This window comes from Grus americana, chromosome 6, assembly GCF_028858705.1.
Source record: "Grus americana isolate bGruAme1 chromosome 6, bGruAme1.mat, whole genome shotgun sequence".
NCBI classification, from domain to species: domain Eukaryota; kingdom Metazoa; phylum Chordata; class Aves; order Gruiformes; family Gruidae; genus Grus; species Grus americana.
Genome location: NC_072857.1, coordinates 25,909,332 through 25,937,218, shown reverse-complemented (window position 1 = coordinate 25,937,218; position 27,887 = coordinate 25,909,332). Strand labels below are relative to the sequence as shown.

Sequence of the window (27,887 nt, the reverse complement as noted above, 5' to 3'; positions counted from 1 at the left end):
TTATCATGTGCTTTTGGTCATGTGTTGTTTTTTCTTCCTCTTTCTATTCCAGTTCCTGCAAAGATTCACTTGCCCAAAAACCTGGAAGGCATGGGAGCTGTTCATGCCCTCCGAGGGGAAGTAGTGAGCATCAAGATTCCATTCAGCGGCAAGCCTGCCCCCGTGATCACATGGCAGAAGGGACAAGACCTCATTGATACTAATGGGCACTACCAAGTCATTGTTACACGATCATTCACATCTCTTGTTTTCCCAAATGGTGTTGACAGAAAAGATGCAGGTTTTTACATTGTTTGTGCCAAAAACAGATTTGGAATCGATCAAAAAACAGTTGAATTAGATGTGGCTGATGTGCCTGATCCACCAAGAGGTCTGAAGGTAACTGACATTTCAAGGGATTCAGTCAACTTAACCTGGAATGAACCAGCTACTGATGGTGGAAGCAGAATCATAAACTACATTATTGAGAAACGTGCTACAACAGCAGAGCGATGGATTCGTGTCGCACAAGCTCGTGATACACGATACACAGTGGTGAACCTGTTTGGCAAGACCACCTACCAGTTCCGTGTAATTGCAGAAAACAAGTTTGGCCAGAGCCAGCCTTCTGAACCTACTGATCCAATTATAACAAAGGAAGATAAGACCAGAGTAATGAACTATGATGAAGAAGTTGATGAGACCAGAGAAGTCACCACAGTTAAAGCAGCTCACTATTCTACAAAGGAACTCTATGACAAATACATGATTGCAGAAGAGCTTGGACGTGGGCAGTTTGGCATTGCACACCGCTGTGTTGAGGCAGTTTCAAAAAAGACTTACCTGGCCAAGTTTGTCAAAGTAAAGGGTGCTGACCAAGTTTTGGTAAAGAAGGAAATTTCCATTCTAAACATTGCTAGGCACCGAAATATCCTGTATCTTCATGAATCATTTGAGAGCCTAGAAGAATTAGTCATGATCTTTGAATTCATTTCTGGAGTTGACATCTTCGAAAGAATCAGCACAGCTTCATTTGAACTGAATGAAAGAGAAATAGTAAGTTACGTACGCCAGGTCTGCGATGCACTAGAATTTTTACATCGCCACAGCATCGGACATTTTGATATTAAACCAGACAACATTATTTACTCCACAAGAAGAAGCTCTGTAGTTAAAATTGTTGAATTTGGTCAAGCCAGACAATTGAAGCCTGGAGACAGCTTTAGACTCCAGTTCACTTCTCCTGAATATTATGCGCCTGAAGTACATCATCATGATTTGGTCAGCACAGCTACTGACATGTGGTCAGTCGGTGCTCTAACATATATACTTCTCAGTGGCATTAATCCTTTCATTGCTGAAACAAACCAACAAGTTATTGAAAATATTCTAAATGCTGAATACAACTTTGATGATGAAGCATTCAAGGACATAAGCATCGAGGCCATGGACTTCATTGATCGCCTACTAGTGAAGGAAAGAAAAGCTCGAATGACAGCTGCTGAAGCACTTAACCACGTGTGGCTAAAACAGCAGACAGAAAAGACCAGCACTAAAGCCATCAAGACTTTGAGGCACAGGCGTTACTACCAAACTCTAGTAAAGAAGGAGTGGAACACGGTTGTGTCAGTAGCCCGCATTTCCTGCGGAGGTGCAATTAGATCTCAGAAAGGCGTAACAGTGGCAAAAGTTAAAGTTGCGCCAATAGACATTGGTCCCATTGCTGGTCAGATAAAGCATACCGTTACAGAAGAAGGAGGGCATGCCAAATATGTATGTAGGATTGAAAACTATGATCAGTCCACACAAGTCACATGGTACTTTGGTATGAGGCAATTAGAAAGCAATGAGAAATATGAAATCAAATACGAAGAAGGTGTGGCAACCATGTATGTCAAAGATGTTTCTAAATCTGATGATGGTACCTATAGATGCAAGGTAGTAAATGACTACGGTGAAGACAGCTCTTATGCAGAACTTTTTGTTAAAGGTGTGAGAGAAATTTCTGAGCACTACAGATGCAGAACTGTTAGGAAAGTGAAACGACGGGTCGATACTATGAGACTACTAGAGCGTCCACCAGAATTTACTCTGCCTTTGTATAACCGCACTGCATACATAGGAGAAAACGTCAGGTTTGGAGTAACTATAACAGTTCACCCAGAACCTCGCTTAACATGGTTCAAATCAGGCCAGAAAATCAAACCTGGTGATGATGATAAGAAGTATACTTTTGAATCAGACAAGGGTCTTTATCAACTCGTCATCAATAATGTCACTGAAGAGGATGATGCTGAATACAGTATTGTGGCACGCAATAAATATGGTGAAGACAGCTGCAAAGCTAAGCTGACTGTGATTCCACATCCACCTCCAGCAGATGCCACACTAAGGCCAATGTTTAAAAGACTGCTGGCAAATGCTGAATGTCAAGAAGGCCAAAATGTCAGTTTTGAGATCAGGGTATCTGGTGTACCAAAACCAACACTGAAATGGGAGAAAGATGGTCAACCTCTATCCTTTGGGCCTAACTTTGATATAATTCATGAAGGTTTAGATTATTATGCTTTGCATATTAGAGATACTTTACCAGAAGACAGTGGTTATTACAGAGTTACTGCTACAAACAGTGCTGGATCTACAAGCTGTCAGGCTTATCTAAAAGTTGAACGCTTGAAATATGTAAAGCGTGAGTACAAGACTGAAGAAGAGCGGGAGAAGCATGTACAAAGGCAAATTGACAAGACCTTACGAATGGCAGAAATCCTTTCTGGGGTTGAAGCTGTTCCACTGACACAAACTGCACAAGAGGCTCTCAGAGAAGCTGCTATCTTATATAAACCAGCTGTTAGCACCAAGACCGTCAAAGGTGAATATGAAATTAAGAAAGAAGAAAAGAAGGAAGAAAGACGACTTCGTATGCCATATGAAGTCCCAGAGCCTCGCAAACATGTGCGCACTACTCTTGAGGAAGATCAGAACATTAAACACTTTGTGCCTCTGTCAGACATGAAGTGGTACAAGAGGCTGCGAGACCAGTACGAAATGCCAGGAAAACTTGAGAGAACTGTTCAGAAACGCCAGAAACGCATACGTCTTTCCAGGTGGGAGCAATTCTACGTGATGCCACTGCCACGTATTTCTGATCAGTATAAGCCTAAATGGCGCATACCAAAGCTAACACAAGACGATCTTGAAATTGTGAGACCAGCACGTCGGCATACCCCATCTCCAGACTATGACTATTACTATAGACCAAGAAGGCGATCACTTGGTGACTTGTCTGACGAGGAATTACTTCTGCCTATTGATGACTACTTAGCCATGAAGAGAACTGAAGAGGAAAGACTTCGTCTTGAAGAAGAGCTGGAGTTAGGCTTTTCTGCTTCCCCACCAAGTAGAAGCCCCCCACGCTTTGAATTGTCTGCCCTTCGGTATTCTACTGCAGGAGCACAGGTCAGTTCAGAGGAAGAAAGAAAAAGAGAGCTGAGGTATTCAAGGTATCACATCCCAACTAAAGCTGAGACCAGTGCAAGCTATGCAGAGCTTCGTCAACGCCATGACAGGGCTGCCTACAGACCACCTAAACAAAAGCAAAGAATAATGGATGAAAGAGAGGATGAAGAATTGCTCCGCCCTGTTGGCACTGCTCAACGACTCTCTGAATACAGGAGTGAGCTCGAATATATGGCAGAAGAGGAAAAGAGTAGACTGAGAAGAAGGCGGGAAAGAGAAATAACTGAGATCACATCAGAAGAAGAAGAAGAAATAGAAATGGTGCAACATGTTCACAGGGAATTTTCACCTCCCTCTAGATTACTAAGGAGAAGAAGATCTCTTTCTCCAACTTACATTGAGTTGATGCGTCCTGTATCTGAATTAATTCGACCCCGCTCACGGCCTCCTGAAGAAACTGAGAGAAGATCCCCAACACCAGAGAGAACTCGACCACGCTCACCTAGCCCAGTTTCTAGTGAAAGATCGCTCTCTCGGTTTGAGAGGATGGCAAGATTTGATATATTTTCTAGATACGAGTCCATGAAATCTGCTTTGAAAACTCAGAAAACTATGGAAAGGAAATATGAAGTTCTGACTCAGCAGCCTTTCACCCTTGACCATGCTCCTCGCATTACCCTGAGAATGCGCTCACACCGGGTACCATGTGGCCATAATACCAGGTTCATTCTAAATGTCCAGTCAAAACCAACTGCTGAAGTGAAGTGGTACCATAACGGTACTGAGCTCCAAGAGAGCAGTAAGATACATTTTACGAATACCAGCGGTGTATTAACTCTGGAGATTCTTGATTGTCACATTGATGACAGTGGAACATACCGGGCCGTATGCACGAACTACAAAGGGGAATGCTCTGATTATGCCACACTAGATGTGACTGGAGGAGATTACACTACATACTCTTCCCAGAGGAGAGATGAAGAAGTACCAAGGTCAATTTTACCTGACTTGACAAAAACAGAGGCATATGCAGTCTCCTCATTTAAGAAAGCATCTGCTACAGAAGCAAGTTCCTCAGTAAGAGAGGTCAAATCAGAAATGTCAGCAACAAGAGAATCACTTTTATCATATGAACACTATGCTGCTTCTGAAGAAAAAATCACTGCAGCTGAAGAAAAATCATTGGAAGAAAGGACTGTACACAAGGCCTTTAAAAGCACTCTACCAGCAACAATCCTTACAAAACCACGGTCAATCACAGTTTCTGAAGGGGAGACTGCAAGATTTTCCTGTGATGTTGATGGTGAACCAGCACCAACAATAACGTGGTTCCGTGCAGGTCAACCCATTGTTTCTTCGAGGCGCTTCCAAGTAACACGAACACAGTACAAGTCTACCTTTGAAATTTCTTCAGTCCAGATGTCAGATGAAGGAAGTTACACTGTTGTGGTGGAAAACTCTGAAGGAAGACAGGAAGCGCATTTTACTTTGACCATTCAGAGAACAAAAATTCCTGAAAAAACAATTACATCACCTCCAAAAGTCAAATCCCCTGAGCCTCGTGTAAAGTCTCCGGAGCCGGTTAAGTCTCCTAAAAGAGTGAAATCTCCTGAACCTGTCAGCAGCCCCCCAAAAGCAAAGTCACTACCTGGAGACAAAACAGTACCAGCAGAGAAAGTACAATTACCAACTGCTTCTCCACCAAAGATAAAACAGCATCTGAAAGCAGAAACTCTTGGAGATAAGGTAAAGCTATCCTGTGCAGTTGAAAGCAGTGCTTTAAGCGTCAGAGAAGTGGCTTGGTATAAGGATGGCAAAAAACTGAAAGAAGACCATCATTTCAAGTTTCATTATGCAGCAGATGGCACCTATGAGCTCAAAATCCATGACCTTATGGAATCTGATAAAGGAGAATACACCTGTGAAATTATTGGGGAAGGAGGTGCTTCAAAAACTAACTTCCAATTTACCGGCCAGGTATTTAAAAATATCCATTCCCAGGTGAGAGGTGTATCTGAAACTCATAAATCAGTTCAGAAAGAAGATGAGGTGCTTACAGTTTCTACACAGAAGAAATCAGCAGTGGCAACTGAAGAAAAAGCAGCAGTTCAAGAAGTCATTAAAAAGTCAGTTGTTACTGAAGATGTCAAACAATTGAAAGCAGAAATTAAAGCTTCTTCAACTAAAATGACAGTGTCTGAAGGGCAGAAAGTGACATTGAAAGCCAACATTCCTGGTGCCTCTGAAGTAAAATGGGTGCTGAATGGAATGGAGCTGAGAAATTCAGATGATTACAGATACGGTGTTTCTGGAAGCGATCACACGCTAACTATTAAAAAGGCTAGTAATAAAGATGAAGGTATACTCACCTGTGAAGGTAAAACTGATGAAGGCATTATTAAATGCCAGTATGTTCTGACCTTTTCTAAAGAGCGCTCCAACGAACCAGCATTTATCATTCAGCCTAAGTCTCAAAATGTCAATGAAGGACAAGATGTATTGTTCACCTGTGAAGTTTCTGGGGATCCTTCTCCTGAAATCGAGTGGTTTAAGAATAATCAACCTGTAAGTATTTATTTAATATATTTACTTGAAAAATTAGCATTGTTCATAAAACTGATCTTAATGAAACCATTTTTTACCCTCCTCAGATTGCTGTTTCATCACACATCAGAGTAACACGCTCTAAAAATATGTATTCTCTTGAGATTCGAAATGCAGCAGTGAGCGACACTGGAAAATACACAGTCAAAGCAAAAAATTATCACGGGCAGTGCTCTGCTACAGCATCTTTGACTGTACTCCGTAAGTTTGTTCTCTGGCTCTTTTGTTCAGACTAATCATAACTTTCTGCTGTGGTGTGTCTACTAAAATGACTTATGATAGAAGCCACTGGTAATGTTGATTTAGGTACTTTAACAAGTTCCTATTATTTCTCTTGTGTATTATATATACAGAACTAAAACAGCATTAGAAATCTTTGTAACACCCACAGAGGAGCACACAGATGCTCTGTCAATAGATGCTCTCATGAGACCCCACCTGGAGTACTGTATTCAGCTCTGGGGCCCACAAAATAAGAACATGGTCCTGTTGGAGCGAGTCCAGAGGAGGGCTATTAAGATGATCAGAGGGCTGGAGCACCTCTGCTGTGAGGACAGGCTGAGAGAGCTGGGGTTGTTCAGCCTGGAGAAGAGAAGGCTCCGAGGAGACCTTAGAGCAGCCTTCCAGTACCTAAAGGGGCCTACAGGAAAGCTGGAGAGGGACTGTTTACAAGGGCATCGAGTGATAGAATGAGGGGTAATGGCCTTAAGCTGAAAGAGGGTGGATTTAGATTAGATTAGATATTAGGAAGAAATTCTTCTCTATGAGGGTAGTGAGGAACTGGAACAGGTTGCCCAGAGAGGTTATGGATGCCCCCTCCCTGGAAATGTTCAAGGCCAAGTTGGATGGGGCTTTGGGCAACCTGGTCTAGTGGAGGGTGTCCCTGCCCATAGCAGGGGGTTTGGCACTAGATGATCTTTAGGGTCCCTTCACACCCAAACCATTCTATGATTCTATGTTAACAGAAGGCTATGAGCATTCCTTCTAGGATGACTGTGTTAAGACCTTGGTGCTGGCAATTACTCTTTCCTCATTTACTAACAGAACCTGTTCCAATAAAACAAAGTAATTCCACAGTAAAAACTTTTTTATGGAAACTTAGCCATAACTGATCTGGGTTTAGTATTTTATTGGCTGTACCATATCCCAGTTCCTAGCATCCAGGGGTTGCTATGATTTGCTTGTTTGACTGTGCTTGGGTTTAAAGGAAAGCTGCAGTGATTGAGCTTTTCTGTTGCCTTTTATAGCTACAGAACAATGCAGTGAAATACAGAGTTTCCTCTACCAGGCTTGTAAGAAGTTGAAAATGTTTCACAGCTTCTACAAACATGAACTGAACACACACAATTTCTCAGTGGCTAATTCTAGTAATGGTTCTAATAGGAAACGCTGTGTGACAACCTGTTTCTTCTTAAGTATGTTTTTCCTTCAAGCTCATACCTACTAGTAACAGTTCCATTTCCTACTTGTTTCATTTATAAATTACTGTTTGTGATTTGGACATCTTGAATCAAATGATTGTAAACAATCTTATACTCCACTGCAGTTTTCTATTGAAAGCAAACTATGTTGTCTCTTCATTTCTGTAAAATTAACCATATAGGACTGCATGACTTCGTTCGTTAATGTGACATTATTGGTTTTTCCTTCTATGTTTGCGATGCTCCTCAGCTCTAATTGAAGAACCTCCAAAAGAGGTAGTATTGAAGACAAGTGGCGACGCAAGCATGCACGAAAGTTTTTCTTCTCAGTCCTTTCAAATGGCTTCTTCTAAACAAGAGGCTTCATTCAGCAGTTTCAGCAGTAGCAGCATGACTGAAATGAAATTTGCAAGCATGTCTGCCAAAAGCATGTCCTCCATGAAAGAATCCTTTGTAGAGATGAGCTCCAGCAGTGTTGTGGGGAAATCTAGTATGGCTCAACTGGAGAGTTCAACTAGTAAAATGCTTAAATCAGGTCTGAGAGGTGAGCAATACAATTACTGGTAGCGTTAGTGCTTCAAATATCCTGAAGTAGTCCTCAGAGTAAACCTGCTGCATGGCTTAGTGAAAACAGACTAACTTGGTGTTTCTTCTCCTATTTTGTAAAGGAGTACCACCCAAAATTGAAGCTCTCCCATCCGATATCAGCATTGACGAAGGAAAAGTTCTCACACTATCTTGTGCCTTTTCGGGTGATCCTGCTCCTGAAATAACATGGTACTGCAGAGGGAGAAAAATTACCAGTCAGGACCAGCAAGGCAGATTCCACATTGAAACCTGTGAAGATCTAACCACCTTGATCATCATGGATGTCCAGAAGAATGACGGCGGACTTTATACCCTGAATTTAGGAAACGAATTTGGTACCGATTCTGCCACTGTGAATATTAATATTCGATCAATTTAGAGAGCTTGATCTGTATTATTTACACTTGTCTTTTTACAAGTGATTCGTATATGGACTGAAATATCTGATCTGTAAATATAAAAAAAAATATTTTTGTACCTACCTGAATGAGACAAAGTCCAGAGCTATACATTATGACTTATAGTCATTATTGACCTAAGAATTTTAAACACTTTTTTCACTGACATGTACATACTGTATATAGCCGAAGTTAACGGTTATGAAGTTTTGTACCATTTATTTTATGACATTTTGAAACGTAACTTTTGGAACTAACAGTTGGTAGGAGAAAGTTTCCTAGCAAACGACTACCCTGCTCAACATTTAACTAATTTTTGCGCCTCAACTCATTGTTGATGTCTAAGAATGCCTCAACAGGTAGAGAGGCTCCCTGTTGAAGATTACCTACACCTAAGAGATGATACTGTGCATAGTATTTCATACATGCACGAATATTTATGTTGAATCAGAAATGTAAGGCATTGGTGATGTTTGCAACTACCCTCCTGTAAGCATTGCTTTAATGTTTTACGTTTAGTCTGATTATGTCATAATTTCCATACCTGACTGACAATTTTTGGACAAAGTGCAAGCGGCCAGCACTTTGTTCACCCACTATCATCTGTGTACTGTTTCTGACATATTGACTGCCTGAATAGCTTTAAAAAAGTAACATCACCTGGCCATCCCCTTAATCAACGAAGCTATTTAGGTACTCAAGTGCAGCAGCAGTACCCCCTCTTGGAGGTTCGTAGGGTGCAGTGATTGAGTTTGTGTGGTAGTATTAGACATCCAGTAGTCACTTCCGGGCAACTAAGCAATGAACCACAGTTTGGAAACAAACTGTTGTTACAACATCAAATACCGCCCTGCACTTCAATTTGCTTTAGTTCTCCTAATGTAGTAATAAATCTTGATAGCTGTTGAACCTCCTTGAGATAGTTATTCATTTTTAAAATGCATTTGAAATAAAGCATGCTTTCTGCACCATAAAATCTGTACCTTTGTTATTTATTTATTATGATCTGTTTTTATAGTTCCTGCACTACACTACAGAAAAAGAGCTGCTGAATAAAAAGACTAGGTAGAAATGCAATTTTCCAATGTAAACCAGGGAGCTAACTGTTGAAAATACAGCCATCTACCAGAAACAGCCTGGCCACCAGAGAGTCAGCCTTAAAAGAAGTCACTTAAAAAAAAAAAGGCTTCTTCATAGGTTCTTCATTGACAAAGGAAAACGATAAATTCTAGCACATATCTAAGCATTATGCTGTTCTTATTATCCCTCTCGAGTGAATTTACAGGCCTTCCGCTACACCCTATATGGATAAATTGCTAATCTCTCTTCTTTTAGAGCTGGTCTCTGCTCACATGGTTAAAAAACTCCCTCCAGCAAACCTGGCTATTGCCTTGCTTTTTTGGCAGCTGCAACTAGTAAAGACCCTGCAACTAGTAAAGACCCTAATTGCCTGGACCTACAAGTTCTCACCTCCCATGGGTGATTAAGGGCCCATCAGTTCTTCATCCCTCAAGTCAGCTGACATACCTATAGGAGCAACGCCTGTCTTTACATTCCTGGAGGGAAATCACAAATCCCATGCAGGCAGGTCACAATTCTGGTTATCTATGGGAAAAGAATATGAAGGTCAAAGGAGCAACTCTGCTTCTAGAATTCACTCTGGTCAGTACAAAAAGCTTGACAGCAAATACACTCACAGCAACACAACACTGCTTCAGGGGCTGTAAAATATCTCTTAAGTGGAGCAGGAGCATTAATTATCAATAGTATGCATCACTATGACTCCCAGCATATTACTACTATTATTAAAAAAAAAAAAAAGCTCAAGTTGACCAGAATAGTAAATGAGGTAGTATGTTTAAAAACGTATTCCAAAAAGAGTCACTAAAGAAGCAGACTTTTTTATTTTAATTTTCTATAAACCTATATACTATCAACCAGTAGCTATCCCAATGATGCAGGAAAGCTAATAAATGGGGATGAAACAAGGACTAAAGTGAAAAAAAAAAAAGGATTTCAGAAGAGCTAAGTTTTGGGTCAGGACAAGAGCCAGACTTTTTCAAGTAACATAACCAGTAACATTTAGAAACAATCATAAAGATGAAAGAGTTTAAGAGTGCATGGTATTTCTTCCTTAGGGAAGAAAGTGGAAAAAAAAAAAAAAAAAGAAGAAAAATGAGGTTAAAAATGCCCTTTATTTTAATCTTTAAAGCATTCAAAGACAAAAAAACCCTCAAGCTTCTCATTCTAATTCCATCAGATGTTTAAAAAACAACCCAAAACACAACAATTCAATACAAGACACAAAAATATGCCTGTGCACAGGCATGTAATAAAATTAACACTAAATATGCACTAGTCAGTCATCTCAGCAGAAAGTAATAGTGACAGCATTTGCAGACTTAAGCATGGATAAAGCATCTTCATAAATACTACCGTAAATTTGGTGTTTCGTGGGCTCTACTGCATCCAGACCTATTTACTTGATCAAGAGGAAAGCACGCCGGTGTGGCAATGTAAACAAGTTTGTTCTGCCTGTACCTCTCTGGCCCAACTCTGCGCAGTACGTAAGCCAAGCACACCTAACTTTAAGCAAAATGAGTCAGTCACATGCCTAAAAATAGGAGCTAAAGTATTTACAGGCTTTGCTGAAGCACAGCTTTAACAGATAACTTTACATGCCAACCTGCTGAGCCAGTGGTTTTTCACAAGACTGCTAAGTGAACACTAATACAGAGTGACGCTGATAAAGTCATAACCTAAAGCTGCAATATTCAGTTTCACAGAACACATCCTTAAACAGTAACCGTTTTTCAAGACAGGAGATTAAGGAGTCTCTGGATAAAAAAAAAATAAACCTAAAGTTAGCAGTGAACATTTAAAATTATTTGCTTATTATATTCAGGTTGAATATTGTGATTTTTAACTGTACAAGCAGACATTTGCTCTCTTCGAAATCTATTGCACTACAGACCAAATTCAGAAAAAAAAAATAATTATCCTACCACTGATACGTATGCAAAGGCATTTGGACTTCATGTTTTCTGAGGCCTGATGCACAAGGACAATCTTTTTAGCAAAGCTCTGTGAGCTGCTGTATAAATTCTACTACAGGGCTATACATTCTCTACTAACATTTTACGTTTGGCAGCCTGAGAAAAATAACTGTGATGGTGGCTAGCCATAATAACACAAAGAGATTCCTTTTACTGCTAGCAGACAAGAAACCCTAGTCCTAACATTGCCTTTCAATTTTTACCATCATTTCCAGTTTCAACTATTTTTCAAGGGAAGAAAAATTATATGACCAGACTACAAAAACGTTGTATCTCTGATAAAAATATTAAACCAAAAAGCTTCTCTACTTGTTTTTGTTTTCCTTCCCCCTTTTTGAAGATGATAATGTTCTAGAGCTTGAATTTACAAAAAAAAAAGTAATCAGAATATTTAATGTCAAAAAACAACCCAAGTCATAACACAGTGCAAAGTAAATCATTCAGTCATTCCCACACTGGAATGTGCCATAGTACTAACAGCACCAGTACAAAGGAGAAAGGATGACAGAGAAAATAAGGTACTCTGACATGTCAGAAAATGACAGCCAGTATGTAGAAAAATGAAAGACAGCCCCATGCAAGGTAATTACAACCTGCTTCTGCCACTGTAACCCAAACTTTGTGGAAAATACCTAGGCAGGCTACAGAGTGCACTGAGAAAGGGAAGATACAGAAGTAACCAAAGCAGGATTTATCACAAGCGAATATGAAACACAGGGAAGAGGATGGAGACACTCTAAATCCTGTCGAGGGACAGCATTTAAAAGTATTACTTTTGACGTCTATAATTGACGGTGTTGGAGAGCCTGTTTACCCTTCTCTTTGAAAAAGCTGAAGGAGGCCTGGGTTGGGGGCGGGGGGGGGGGGTTTGACCACATACATAATATACAGCTGTGCTCTCCTCTTTAGTCTTCTCTCCCATACGTGTGCCGGTTAGAACAGTCAGGATGCGGCTACAGGAGTACCTATGTATATTGGCACATAAATACCATGTGTCCTACCATGGAGAAAAAGGTGACACCAGCCAGCAAAGCAGGGAAACAGTCTGACTACTTTCTTAAGGTACTCAATTGTCAAACAACACTCTAGATTGTTCATCCAGACTTAACAAATATCAAAATGCTAAGCAAAGTAAATTAAATTCCTAAATAACACCTTCCAATCACTACTGTACATACACAGTGGAAAAAGCAGAGGTAAAGCATTTCTTTTAGAATGTTTTAAAGTGCAAGCCATTATCTTCAAGTAAGCTTGTTCATGTTGGTGTGTTAGACATCCTTTGCAAAATAGTGAAGCACTGGTCCCCCTGCTGCACCAGCAGAGGAATGACTAGTTCCCAGATCTTCATTAGCTGCTAAGGGGCCAAGTCCTTCCATGACACTGGCAATTCTTAGGATGTACATACACAGTTACACTCATCTGGGGAGCTTTACAAGTGAAATAAAAATCTTTATGGCCCTTTGGTCTTCAGTGTTAAACAGCAGAGATTTTCAGGAAGGCAACTGTTGATTTGGGCACACAGGTTCTACATAGATCTCCTTTAAGTAGTAATGCTCTCTTCTAGATCTGGATCTGAAACTCTTAGGTTCAGCCCTCAAAGAAGTCGGTAAAGAAAGACCCCTAACAGGCAGGTTTCACATTAACTCTTTTAAAGCAGGATAATGAGGAACATCTGAAAAAGACAGATAGTTTTCCAACACAGACATTTCCTTTATTCAGGTACTGTACCTCTTTTTAAAAAGTTATTAACTTACAACAGCTACACTACAATACTTAAACTGATGGTGGCATAACAAGCAAAACTCAAGCTTATAGTTTGTGAAAATAACCATAAAACAAAGAGCTGTGAATGCAATTTTTAAATAAATTAAGTACAGGTTTTTTTATGCAGAAGCAACCTCTGAAATATTCCTACCCCAAATATTGCTTTCTCTGGGGAAAAAAAAATTTTAAAAGTCAAGCTGATTTCTATAGACTAAGTGTAAAGAAATACAAACATTAATTTTCAGAAGTTTAAAGCCCCTTAATGTTATAATCTCAGTATTCACGAATCTCCAAATCACCGATTGCCTGATCATTAATTCTTTATAGTACAAACTGGTAAGCCATTTAAGCACATTCCATTTCTAATTATCCGATGTTAAGAGACTTCAGAGATATAACTCAGTAACTAGAAGTTATCACTTTTCACCTAAAGAACATAAGCATACTACATATATTTAAGTGATAAATACTATTTAAAAAATTGAATTGGTTTCAGATTCATCTCTTGAGAAGCAACTGAGATCAGAACTACGAGTAGTAGTTACACGGTCTATGTTGAGGTTCAGCTTCCATTCTCCACCAGAAAGAATAATGATACAATTAGGCATTCCTGATAAGCTCTCCTCTAAACTTGGAAATGAAAATGTAAGAGCATCCAGCTTTTTTTCAGTCTTACTACACATCGATCATCATGATTCAGCCAGCTAAGTATCATTTCAGAAATTACTTCTTAGCTCCAGATGCATGAAGTATGATGGCATATCATCTTCACTGATTTCACTGAAATACATTATAGGATTTTTGCCACAGCGTGTGGCACAGGTATATATAAAAAGGCTGATTTGACTTCAGCAGGAACATGCTCCATATATACAAAGCCATCATTCTAGCTTCAGTGACATGGGGAAACCCAAAACAGTGCTGAAGTAATTATATGCAAATTCTGTGCTTGAATCTAATCATTACAACTTTTGTCTAAACAATCCTATTGTTGGCAGTACTTAAAAATATTATTTACTACTACATGCACTTATCAGTCTCAGAGTTTTTTTGCACAATGTAGAGTCCAAACTATTTTCTCTGTAGTAGCTGAAAGCCAGAAAAAGATATTTGTTAATGTGACACACACTTAACACTGTACAAGCTGGCTGAAACTTCAGTGAAATTTCAAAAAGCAGCTCTAAGACAGCATATGATTCAAGACAACACTCTAATTGCAATCTGTAGTTTACTTCTCTGAACATATTTTTAATACTTATTTTTACAGTTGTCAGAAGTGTCATACAGAATACATTAAAGCAAACATTCAGAAAAAAATGTACAAGCATGTGTGTGGCTGATATGCCTATGCAAATGCTAGTTGCATGAAAACTGACAGAACTGAGCACAAATGAGAGCTCTGCACTGGTATCCACAAATAACTTTACTTGTATGAGTCATTCCATTCCATCTGACTGTGACATAATGGTTTATAAACTGCTGTTTTATATATGGGCAACAGCTCCTACATTTTTCCTCAACATTGGGACCTATTTTGATTTAGATAAATCAACATTCCAGAAATTTATAAGGAAAACTTCTATTCCATTCCCATTTGTCCTTTCCAGCCTGCTTCAAAAAACACCAAATTATTCATATACACAACAGGAAGACTAGTTAAACCAAATTAAAGAAGATTTGATTATAAAAACATGTTTTGGTATGTCCTTGAGTGCAAAAAACCCTGTACATTTATTTAACAATTGTGTAAATCAAACAACAGTAAATGGCTTGCTTAAAGTGCTCTACTGCTAAGACTTTATAGACCAAGTTTATCCCTAAATGAATACCCAAAAAAAATCCCCAAAAGCTTACAATGCTAACACTAACATCCTTATGAACCAAGGTGCTAGTAGGCACTCTTATACTATATTACTCATTAATTGAGTCAGACCCCCATCTCACTTACAGTTAATGCAAATTTACACTGATGTAACTGAGAGCAGAATCCATCTCCTGGTGTATACCATCCTCAAATGATATAAAGGAGTCACAAAAACAGAAGCTCCCTTTTGTATAAATAGGTCATAAATAAAATACATATAGATACAAATATTCACTACAACAGCAGCTTAATGGTCTAATATTTCATCTCTTGCTTCTATAATACTTGCTAAAAAACACATCTTAAGCAAGCAGAGTACATCTTAACAGTGCTGCATTAGCTACTTGTGATGCTACACACCCCAGAAACAATTTATGCACATTTTGAAGCCTTTAGTAGATCTTTAGAAATGAAAGTAGGTAGAAATTTCTTATGCAAAAAAGAATAAATAAATAAAAATTATTAAATATCCAATGTTTGGTACAAATGCTTCATATTAAGTTATTTTTATACATTTGTTTAGAAAAATACACTAAATATTTCTACTTTCATTGGCTAAAAATAAGGACCGGATTATGTATATCCTTAGGTTTTTAAAGAAGGCAATGTCAATTACTGTCAAGCTGCTAGAGTAGACCCATTAGTGCCCATTCCCACAGCCCTTACACAGGCAAAAAAGCCATTGCAGGTCTAATCACAGCTCCTGGTGGATGACCTGGTACAAATGACCAAGAGGCCCATGGCACAAGATGCATTTTCTCCAAAAAAATGAAACCTTTTTGCTAAAGTTTATAACCTGCAGGTATACTAATGTATCAGTCAGACCTTCACACTTTTTAAAAAGAGCTACATTTACAAATGTGGATGCTTATCTGTTAAGCCATCACTTGTTCCAAAAAATGAACATTCAAACTCTGAAATATTAGGAAAATACTCTTGCAAATAAACTATATAAAGATAAAATACACTTCAAAGATAGTTTTTAGGTTTTCTATAAAGTGCAGAGAAATCCTTCTAAAAAGGGAAATGACTACTTCCTATAACAACAGTATAATTACAGCAGCCTTTGCATAGCATTATTTATAGAAAATTGAATACTTTCAGTTTCTTCAAGAAGAAAAGGATGAAAGAGTCTCTTCCAGTTCAGATCTTTCCTTTGATACCGATCTATTTTCTTCAGGAATGGCTGATGATACCAGATCTCCATTGACAGCACTTCTAGAACAGTGAGCAGATCCTATGAAGATATCAGTAAGTACTTAATTTTCAAGCCCAAAAATACTCATCCAATCTGTCAGTTATTCTATTTGCTAACTATTTCCTATACATAACCAATCAGAAGTATAATTACTCTGGACTTTTCCTGAAAGATTTCAATCAATATCATGCCCAAGGATGATGTATATGAGGAATGTTCAGCTAGTGTAAATAAAAGTTGTTTGTTTTTTTTTTAATACACAATGATTCTATGATTTTTACATTATGAATGACAGTAATCTGTGAGGTACAGACATATTCTGTATAAGGAACATATGAACTTTTTTTAAAAAAAAAAAAAACAAAACCCTGATGCATCAATAAGCATTTAATTAAAACATTTTCTATTATTAAAATAAAATGGATGAGTTACTGCAAGTTTAGTATTGCTATGCTACCTGACAGGAAAGAGGAAGAAATAAGATAACTAGAACGTAGTAGAGGGAGCTTCTAACACAGTAAAAGAAAACAAACCAAGACAGACTCCTCAGCAGTCCCGAAAAGAGTCAGACTGGGTAACCAACACCAGAAGGTCCAGATGGCAACAACAAAAGCCTTGCGTTATAGGAAGCTAGACTGGCATACACCTACATTTGCAACAAGACACAGAATAGGATCTAAACTAAGTTTATTAGCTAGGGATACAGGCTGGCATACCCTATGCTGGTAGCAGGTGAGTGAGGTGAAAGAGGTGCTTGTCCTGCAAAACGTGAGCATCAGAGAACCTAGGAAATGGTACGGAGGTGCACATACTTGCTTCATGATAGCACGTAAAGCATGTAGCACAAAAGACCTCTTTGTGCTCACGTGGGCTTTCAGCAATGCATAGGCCTCAGGTTTTTTCAACTCAAGTGAGGCACTAGGCACTCCGAAAGGAAGCAAGATTAAACTGGAACTAGTCAAGTTAAAGTCTCCTGAGAGAAGTTAGGATGGAGTCAAAATTACAGCAAGATTCAAAAGGATCAGAACGCAGAAGCACTGGCTACTAACTCAGTAGGCCCATCTAATCAGGATGAAATGATACTCTGATCATGACATCATTTCATAATTTTTTTGGGTTGTTTTTATTTATTAATGGCAAGGCTGTGCTCATTCAGAACAGTGCTGTTCTCTACAAAAGACAAGCAGCCACTGAAATGAACCATCTTTCTACAACGCACTGGGTGGAAATTACACACCGCCATTCACAGGGGTCACAGTAAGGAGAATTTGTTCTGTGACAAGTAGGTGGCAAACAACAGTATTCCACATCACTTACCAGAACATCGTTCATGTAAGATTCTGTTAGTACAAACATCCCTTTTTTGGTAATGTCTCTATTTTATCTTGCCATTAGTCCCACTGATTTCAATAAAACTACTGCAGCTGCAAGATCCTTTTCAATATGAATGAAAGCCAGCAAAAGTCAGCTACATCACAAACTACACAAGTGCTTTGATACAGGAATCTTACAACCAAAACTTTGCATAACTCAGTAAACTTTTTTCTTCCTGCTGATATCAGCACTAGAACAGTTACCTGTAGACAGGTAATAAATTGTACAGAAAGATACAAAAGAAAACCATCCCTCTTCCAAACTTACTCTGAGAATCTTCAAAGGGACTATCACTGTAAGATTCGGTATCCGAGTACGTTCTTCTGCGCCGCTGTGAAAATCGGTGAAGGGATGAAATTGGTTCTTTTATAGAGTGATTATTCCTACAAAAGAAATGAGATCTATTAGCAAGCAAAATCTGTAACAACCCACACAAACTTAATACACTTTAAATTTAAAATAAATTTGGTGCATAAATTAAACTGTTAGTATCAATGTTTTTCACTATACTAAACCAAAATCGGCAGTCAACAGAACATTCTTAATTTTCACTATTATAAAGCCTGAAAATGGAAATAAAAATGTAATATAATCTTTGCATGAAGAAGAAAATTCAAGAATCTGAAATACTGACCCAAAAAGAACATTAGTGTTTCAAGCTCCATATCTAATTTCATGAACTTTTCAGAATAAGTAATTTGCATAAAGTTTCTAGCATGAAGAAATTTGTATAGTATATTAGAGACAGCAGCTGCATTATTTGCCACAGACACTGATAATCCACACCCTTAGTTTTCACAATTAGATCTTTATCTTTCATGCTGTTAATTTTTTTTTCCCCCCAAGCGAATAATTCTCACATCTTGATTATAATGCTAGCAGGTTCAAGGACGTTTTTTGAAACAGAAGAAAAAAACCTTAATAAAATAGAACATTACCTTTCTGAATAGCACGGACCAGGGTGGCTAATGGAACGCTTCATCTAGTTAAAAAACAAAACAACAAATCAAACAACAAATCACACCAAAAATGTCACAAGCTACTTATAAGAATAATATGCATAGCTACATTAATTTCTACTTTATTTACAGTCTCTACAAAGAGGGAGGGCAATTCTTTTTTCTTTTTTTTTAATTAAAAGCAACCATTCTTAGTTAAAAATCTGATTTAACTATATGAAAACTGATGTATTGTCACCAATATTAAAGGTTTTAAAGCATTCACACAGGAAATAGTTTACTACAAAAAATACTACCTAGTTTCTATGGAATTCATTCTCTCTTGCTCCAAAGTTACTCAGAGAGCCATTTGTTAATTGCTATGATACACAGAAATAAAGACATTTTTCCTCTACCAAATGCCAGCTTAAATTCCCCATTACACAATAAAGCCAAATCCTGCCTCTTGATTCCCTGTGGTTCTTTTGATATCACTGTCAAATGTTAAGGCATATCAAATAAAGTCATATTTTAAATGAATAATGATCAGCTTTGTAAGTAAATTGACTGAAGATAAAGAGACAAGAGACCCAAGTACAAAGAAAGGGGTTCCCACAACAAAATCCCACAATACAGGTCATCTTGGAATCTATACATATGATGAAGACGACATTTAAGATGATTCCATATACACTGTCCTTCTAAGGGAAATAATCAGTAGTGAAGAGTTATGCAAGTAATATTTTTAGCATTATTTACCTTTTTGTCAAATGAGGGCATGTTAGATTAATACAAACATTTTGAATTATATACACTGAAAGATCTGCTATCTTACTGAAGTGCTTCAAGCCACAAGGCACTTAACTGTTTAAACAGGAGGCAAGGTTATGAAATTTTTAAGATCAGAGTACAGCTAGCATTGTAAAAAACAAAGAAACAGTTGAACTGAGGAAAAAGTTAAACCTCATTCATTTACAAGATACTTCATTGCAGGTTCTTGACATGTATGATGAATTACTCTGATTATGTAAAGACTAGCAAACAAAGACTGGGAATGGAAAATCATTGATTTATATCTAGGACCAGTACTGATCATAACAGAGTCAAGATTTCAACTGTTCACATCATAGCACATAGCAGTATCATAGTCTTCTGCTATTCTTCCCCCCATCCAACCACCAATATGACACTTAGAAAAAATAGTATTTCAAAATGTCTAAACCATTTGGACAGGTGATGGTGACACAGGAGAAACCAAGGGATCAGAGTGAGGCAGCTGGAACATTTCTGGCTTAAACTTGGCATGAGCAATCTTCACACATTCTTCAAGTGTTGTGATAAATGTATTACATGTGGCACTAAGCAAGGAAGAGGCTTCATTCATGTTCTGAAAATAAATGAAAGTACAAGCATAAGCAAGAAGAAAATTAAAATATGCCAATACTCCCCACCACTCACACACACACACACACACACACACACACTAATTTCCCTCCTTACCATTAAGGGCTTCCATTTCCCTTTTAATTTAAGCAAATGTACACCTTCCAATGAGGTTAATTTAAGCAAACAAACGTGACAGCATTGTAATTTCTTTCTGACATCTGAATTTCTTTAGGGTATCAGCCAACAATGCCGTAACAATTCTACTGCAAAGCCTGTCTCAGAGCAACTAGCTGGTATGAGAAGATCATTCAGTGAAACAAATGAATCTCAGCACAAAGTGCAAACAGCTTTATGGCTCCAGTGCAAGGAGCCTCCAGTTCAGTTTCACCTTGCTGTAAATTGACAACAAATTGCTGTGCTGTGTCTAAGCGTCAACTCCTTGCTGTGTTTTGTCCTAAGTGGACAACAATATTGTCCACATGCTGCTCATGAATAAGGCCATTCATAATTTCCAGTACTAACTTTCATTCAAAAGCAGAAATACTAGAATAATTTTCCTTGTGCATATTCAGGGAGACTTATCTACACCACAGGTTTCCAATACCTGTGACACTAGCTTTCACTGATAACAAAATGGAATACCCTCCTACACAAGGAAATAAAGAATGGACAAAGACGACTGTTTCAACTACTCTGCCTGTAACAGAGATGCAAAACAAGACAAATTACTGCATAACTTATATAGCAGCCCTTCTGGCCTTTTAACCAAATGACTCAATAACACAATTGCTTCCTAATGCATGTTACAATTACAGTTAAATCATTAAATCATCCAGGTGCTTTATGCACATATAATCACTGCTAGTATTACAGACACACAAGCACTCAAAAATTGACCTTAGGTTCAATCTCCCAACATTAGGGAGATGAAAAAAGCATAAGATGTCAACAGAAACTTGAGGTGAATTATATAATTAGGTTCTCCAATGGCATTATAGAAATTCTCTACCTCAATGCTGGGAGGACAGCGAGTCTCATCATGGTGAACAAATTCTTGTATTGTATGAACTTGCTGCATTAAGAGATCACAGTAGAGACGAAGTTCAGACATTTTGGTTTTAAGAGATTCATTGGTTTCGCTGATTTCTATAAAAACAAAATAAGGAAATATCAATTTATTGCATACAATATATGCACACATTTTTTAAGTGCACTTTTCATTTAAATTTAAATATGAATTTTAAAATTCACTTAAACTTTCACTTAATTTTGAAGAAAACTGGAGTCTACAACGAGTCAAGAACTGTATTTGAAGCAGACAATAGTTTGTACTTTTGGATAACTGATGCTAACTTAATGACCATTAAGACAGAGGCACAGTACTAGGGAAGATAAAATCTTTCTTAGCTGCAATGTAACGTAGCAAAAATTTAGTGGATTAAATTTACGGCCACCAGAGTGGTTGGAAATGATTACATTAATCCATCCAAGAAAAATTATGGAAAAAAAAAAGTAGTAACTACAAAGAATCAAAACAACAGAAATGAAATGACTTCACAACAGCTACAAACAGTATGTTTGTTCTTGTAGTGACAGTAAGTTGCTGATATTTCAGCTTTTTAAGATAGGTCAATGGAGGTGACCTCTAATTCCAACATCAAGGGGGAATTTACCATATAGATGACTAGAAATAATTACAATTTATTTTTAAAGACAATAATACTGACTTTCTACCACAATATTTGCCATATTATTGCCTGAAAACAAGCATTAGGAAAAGTGGTGAGATTGTATATGCTCTAGGTAACACACATACCTTTTTCTTTTTTTGTTCTGGTATCTGCTAAACAGGCTTTTGCACTCCCAAGTGCTACCAGCCACCTTTGCCTTTCAGCTGCATTAACTGCTTTCATATAGAAATGCTGTTCCCCTGGGATGATTAGCTCCATTCTTGTGTTGTCTGTTGCATGAACTTACAACAGAGGAGAAAAAAAAATTAAAAAATTATGAACACCTCAACCCAGTAACAACTATTTATTAAATAATGATCAAAATACTCTAAACTTTTTATTACAATCCCATAGTAATACAGTAAATCACAATGTACCACTGCTAAATAACAAAAAGCCCAAAGTTGCTCAACCCTTCGCCCCAGCATGCCTTCAAGTCAACGTGTAGGAACATGAGACACCAAACAGTGGCCACGCTCAAGTACAATGGGGTCCCCTTTCTGCGTTAACAATGCACAGCGTATGAATCTGTAATAACTGTTGTATTCCAAACCTGGTCTAAACATGGCAAACAGGAGTTCTGTTGCAAGGACAAGCATTTACAGAGGACTAGGCTAAAAACTGAAATAATCTCCCTTCTAGATGAAATCTGGCTTCAGATCACAGAGCCCTAGAACCAAGAACTGAGATGGACTTTGTATTAAGTCTATTCAATACTTCAACTGAATATTCTGCGGAGTTTCACATTATCAACCACAAGTTCCTCCAGACCCACACTCCCTCCCCACTAGCCACAGATGCAGGAGACTGCACCAAATCCAGGCTTCAACTATTATCTTCTTTTGGTGAAGGAAAGATAACAAGCTAAATGAACTGGAATGGCCAAAAAAATGGGATCTTCCACTTTACATCACTGATTTCATCTAGACCAAGGAAACAGTAACAAAAAGGAGTTACCACATCAAAAAATACTTGGTGGCCCACATAAAATAAGAAGTCTCACATTTTAAAATACAAGTACCCACATCACAAGCCCAGTCATCTGCGGGTATCTGGAAAGAGGTCAAGAGTTTAAAGCAACGGAGGGTTAGACAATGCCTTGCTGTTAGCCAAGGAGGTTGGCCTACAGCTTAGAATACACTAAAGGTACAGGCTAAACTCCGAGTGTGAGACAAACAGTTCACTTACTAACTCTAATACATCCATCACCTATATATGGGCAGCTGCTAACAGTGAGAAAAATAAAAATGACTCAGGAAAGCCAAAAGACTGAGCATCTCTGGTTTATAAGAATCTCCCCTTTTGGGTCACTGCTGCTACTCTTCTGAAAAACTAGCATTTATGAATCGGTCTCTTATCCCTGGTCATAAGAGGGATAAGCAGTAGAACTAATTAGCTGAGGTAATTACAAGCATAAGCTACATGCACACAACTGCTTAAAACTAAACGGAATATATGGTTGGTTCTAGATCTCAAAACAGAGTTCTAACTGTCAAAAACATTTTTCTTTGTCATCATTTCAAAATTCACATTCATTATTATTTGTGAACTATGAAGCAGTCACATTGGACTAAAACAAAAATAGCGGAGGAAAAACTTGTGATGCAGAAGGTACGTTGGGTGACCTTTTCTATTTCCCTGGCAGCTAAAATTTCCTCAAGCAAAAATCTATTAACTCTTACCTTTTATTTCACACACAGCCATCTTTATACTTCCTTTGCTGCCTTTGCAAACATCATCCTGTGAATCATAGTATGACAATATCCCATTGTCTAAAACAAACCACCGAGGCTGCCAACCTAGCGAGATCAAAAACATGAAGAGGAAAGTTTAGTCTAATTACTAAATTGCAAATCAAATTCAACTTTTTGGCTGTTCAAACTTTTATAAAAAAATGCAAACATTAAACTATTCATGTAACACTCCAGGAAGTAAACAATCCGCGCAGTCTGAAGAGCCACTCTACAACCAAAAACTAGCATTATATGGATATTTCACTCCCATTCCTTTTGGATGCAAGATCAGCAGTATTTCAATTTTCACTATATTCCATTCTAGAGCAAAATTGAATCTTAACGTAGCCACCAATGAATCCTATTCTGAAGGCTGATAAATTACATACCTCTGAAGAACCATTCTCATTCAAGTATATTTTTCAGGTAGACTTTTCTAAGATTGTAGGATCTTATTTGTAAGACACAAATAAATGACTGATGTCACAAACTGCTATGCTATGGTCTCCTCTGCCTACTGTATTTCAGTGAGAACTTCTATATTTCACACTTAACTACTGACATACCATTTGTGCTGAAATTAGCGCAGCTCCATTGCTCAACAACAATTTAGTGCCAGGCATTGCACAGGGAACTGAGGCAGGGCTTATACTACTAGGTCCATTTGTTAGGACAGCATACACAGCTCCTCTACTCAGGTTTTCACCAGCTTTGCATTAGCAAAATTATAGAACGATCTCTGATTTCACAACATCTACAAAACAGAGCAGTTTATGCATGGATGCAGATGTCTGAGAACTCTATGCAGCATTACACCACATAGTAAATGAATTACTCTCATGGGCACTCCTGGATTAAAGTATACTAGCATTCCTTTTTTTTTTTTCCTTTTTTTTTTTGCCTTCTTTTCCCTTTTTCTTTTTATTACAGTTATTTCATAAAACTCAGCACTCATTGGAACAGTTGCCCTAATTTCTAATACTACTAAATGCAAACCATTTTGCCTAGTAAATCACCTTTGTTTCTAAAAATAACATAGAACTAAAATATTCCAGTAGAGCACAACAGTTACACTGGCCCACTACAGTCTGGGTCAGCTGTACAATAGGAGCAGATTATCCTTCTATTTTACAACTCAACACCAAACTTTAACTTCCTGCTTGCATTTGGAATGGCAATAACTGCATGGCCAAGAACTCAACGTATTTGTCAATATGATGGTGTGGTCCATGGCCCTTATCAATTGCCATTCCAACAGAGCAAGCTGCAATCATCCAGCAGCAGTATATTATAACACAGGAGGCTTAATCAGGTACCAGACTCTTGAAAATCAGCTATTAAGTCATTACAAGTTTTAATATTAATTCAAGAAGTGTAAGAGCAGGGACCCATTACATCACATCACAATTACATGATAAGAAAATAATAAAATATAACTATTTTTTAAATTTATTAACTATAATGGTAAGCATCTGTCTCTTTCAAAATGCAGAGTGGTAACTAATAAGGAGATCCACACTCACACATGAAAACAGAATGAAAAAAGTACAAACATTAAGGGATACCAACTCCCATAGGAAATATTTCAAGTTGTATGTGTACATCACCACTTATACCCAAGGAATATGCAAACAGTCATGAAATGACTGTACTGAAGACCCTGTCCCGTAAAATGCAGCTTAGAAATGCACTGATTTTTTTTTCCTGTTACACTGTGTTGCAAAACATTGACTCTGTGCTGCCCTTATCTCCTAAGTGCATGCACAGCTGGTAATTCAATGCCTGTCTCAACAGTCCAATTGTGATAAAAAGGGACCCTACATGGATGATTATTCCAGCCTCACATTATGCTGGTATTGGAAAACACAGAAGCAAAGGATTTAAAATTCTCCAAGTGCCACACAGAAGTAAGCTAAAGAATAAAAACACCTCTTCTGATTTGAAATTGGGCAGAGTGTCCTATGCCTGACAAAATGTTTAACGAATTTGTACTTCACAAGTTCTTAGATGCATGCATATTATTTGAGGGGGAAAAAAAAATAAAGCTATATTTCTGGTTTGCTTTTAATGAAGAAGGAAACTAAATGTTTTCCACAATGCTTCAGCAACAATAACAAGCTCCTTTGCTGCCTGACTTCTACCATTAATGACAACAAGTACTACAGCCTATTTCTGGCTACAAAAATAGATAGTAGAGTAACAAGAAAGTTGGTAATACGATTTAAAAAATTCACTAATATGATTAGATTCCTTTTTTTTGTTTTAATTTGCTGCCCTCCTGTATTCCACAAATCATAGGGAATTCCTGACACATTGTAATTTTGAAATGCAAGAGCAAATGCTCGCAGTTGGCCAGCACGCAGAGAAGGAAGGGTTCTGCAGTTTGCTATTTTAGACGGCTACTTACTTTTAGCAGAAGTTAGCTGCATGTTGATATAAGTCTATTGCGTGTACAGCATTCACAGTTACTGTGGAATATTTACTTATTAAATAACAGACTTCAAATGGGAAGTTTATATCAACCACCACAAGGGCTCATTACCTGTGACCTTTTAACTTTTGCTACAGTAACATTTTTGCTCACATAAGTGAAAGTGACAATTTCCATTCTATTTTGAAAAGAAACTTTACTCATTATTTCTTTCATAACCACCACTTTTCCTATATGTGTTTTCTCCACATTTATTGTGAAGAAGTGACAAAAATATCAACTATCTATTTGATTATAGTACAACTGTTCTCTTTCACCGGAAGGCCAGTATACATGGGCACATATTTGCTCTGAAAAATGCAAGATTATGTTCTGTACACTTCAATTCACAGCAAGCGTGTGCAATCCTTGCAATGTGGCCCACGTTTCATAAACCCTCAGAGTTGAGTTTCACACCACTCCACATACAAACTCTGAATGTACTGAAGGAGAACAGCACATGTGAAGCGCTGAAGAACAAGAGGGCAAAGAAGATATTGCCAAAGCAGTCAAACAGGAGGCCTGATGAAGCATGGTATATGATCCAACACTGATCTGCTCTAGAGGGACAATTAGTCCTGTTACAGTGTCAGAAGAGAAATCTGTTTCACCTTGACAGGGCCATCTATCCATTGCTATCTCCAGCGGGAGGTGGTATCTATTACAACAAAGGACGAGGCAAACAAAACCAGAGCTTTGATGGCAAATGCAGGTATTTGGTGCATTTCTGTCTGCAGCACTTCTAAAACTATATTTCTTGAATACTTCACCCAGAACTAAAGTTTTTTATATGTTTTACAGGTTAGGATACAGGAGAATAGAGTCAGAAAAATTACCATCCAAAACGAAATGAAAAGAGAATTCAGACTTTTACATTTAGCACCGAAGATTTAAAGATGTAATCATAAATCAATCTACAACTGCAAGCGAGGATACCCTGCAAGTTTGCATGCTGCAGATTAGATCTGAGAGCGAAGAGGAGAAAATCCCATAGCTGGGCCGTTAGAATACGACGCTTCAGACGGCCTTTCCCTGCAGCCTGTCCTGTTCCGAGCCCCTGGCTAACTTGGCAAGGCGCAACCCAGGTCTCCAGAGGTACCTGGCCACGCAGTTCCCAGTGGAAGAACGCGGGGGGCCGGGCACATTCTGGCTGTGAGGCTGTCGGGGCCGCGCCGATGCCCACGGCGCAGGGCTGCGAGGGGACCGCGAAGGGGCTCGGCCCGGCTGAGAGGCCTGCCGTCACCCCACGCCACACACACGGAAGCGCGTGGGGAGCGGTGGCGACCGCTGTCACTTGCCGTCCCCCGGCCCAGCCCCCGGGGCCGGCTCCAGGCGGCCCGCCGCGCCAGCTGCCTCCGGGGCGCCGGCAGCCCCCGCCGCCCGCGACGCGACGCGCTGCCGCTCCCTAGCAGCTTGGATCTAAACACAAGCGGCGAACAATTTCTCAGCCAGCCCGCTAAAAACCGCTCCTGGCCGGCCGCAGCGGCGCCTCACGGACGAGACCAAGCTCCCCCCCCTTCCCGCGCCGCAGGCCCCGGTCGCCCGAGCCCCAACCGCTGCCCCCCAGGCCCCGGCCGCCTACCCGCCAGGTAGTTGGTCCACTTGTACAGGACCCCCTCCATCGCTCAGAGCCCGACGCCGGGCCGCATCCTCCTGCTCCGCCGCGGAGAAAGGGCAGCCGCCGCCGCCGGGATGGGCGCTCACCTCCCGTCGCCGCCGCTACTACTCCCTGTGCGCGCTGAGGCGCAGCCGCTCAGCTCAGGCGCGGCAGCAGCGGCGGCCCGCGGCGGCCCCGGCGGTGCCACCCGCCCCGCGGGACGCTCCGCATCTCCCATGCGCGCCCGGCCGCGCTCCCCAGTCCTCACCCCCGGCACCCCGCTGTGGTTGTTTCCTGACGTCCCTTTCACTTCCTGAGCGGAGGGGGCCGT

The 27,887-nt window shown here is 39.1% G+C and overlaps 2 protein-coding genes across 4 annotated transcripts in view; one reads left to right on the top strand and one right to left on the bottom strand.

Moving 5' to 3' along the window:
• Window positions 1-9,422, top strand: part of TTN (titin) — a 243,157-nt gene extending 233,735 nt beyond the window's left edge. The window contains exons 315-318 of the mRNA XM_054830237.1: window positions 53-6,000; window positions 6,087-6,240; window positions 7,711-8,004; window positions 8,129-9,422. Of these exons, the coding sequence (XP_054686212.1) occupies window positions 53-6,000; window positions 6,087-6,240; window positions 7,711-8,004; window positions 8,129-8,427 (6,695 nt within the window). The 3' untranslated portion in view covers window positions 8,428-9,422. The remainder of the gene's footprint in view (window positions 1-52; window positions 6,001-6,086; window positions 6,241-7,710; window positions 8,005-8,128) is intronic.
• Window positions 9,423-9,575: 153 nt separating this feature from the next.
• PLEKHA3 (pleckstrin homology domain containing A3) lies at window positions 9,576-27,849 on the bottom strand. 3 transcript variants are annotated; one of them, XM_054830240.1, is made up of 8 exons: window positions 27,542-27,848; window positions 23,439-23,555; window positions 21,843-21,998; window positions 21,036-21,172; window positions 19,863-20,027; window positions 18,641-18,684; window positions 17,970-18,085; window positions 9,576-10,051 (listed from the first exon to the last, which is right to left on the bottom strand). In XM_054830240.1, exons 1-8 carry the CDS (start codon window positions 27,579-27,581, stop codon window positions 10,014-10,016), a joined length of 813 nt encoding a protein of 270 aa, XP_054686215.1. In that variant the 5' UTR covers window positions 27,582-27,848; the 3' UTR covers window positions 9,576-10,013. The 3 variants fall into 3 exon arrangements, with proteins under 3 accessions (XP_054686215.1, XP_054686213.1, XP_054686214.1); XM_054830238.1 differs by lacking the exon at window positions 9,576-10,051 and adding an exon at window positions 10,650-16,348 and having other exon boundaries at window positions 27,542-27,849; XM_054830239.1 differs by lacking the exon at window positions 9,576-10,051 and adding an exon at window positions 10,650-16,367 and having other exon boundaries at window positions 27,542-27,846.
• Window positions 27,850-27,887: the final 38 nt, after the last annotated feature.

What these genes read in the sequence shown, in the direction of transcription:
- PLEKHA3 (XM_054830238.1), bottom strand. Translation starts at nt 27,581, where the DNA reads ATGGAGGGGGTCCTGTACAAGTGGACCAACTACCTGGCGG. An exon ending in GTGGACCAACTACCTGGCGG is followed by an intron (nt 23,556 to 27,541) that starts GTAGGCGGCCGG and finishes TGATCTCGCTAG; the next exon opens with GTTGGCAGCCTCGGTGGTTT. An exon ending in CACCATCACCTGTCCAAATG is followed by an intron (nt 18,685 to 19,862) that starts GTTTAGACATTT and finishes TTTTTTAACTAG; the next exon opens with ATGAAGCGTTCCATTAGCCA.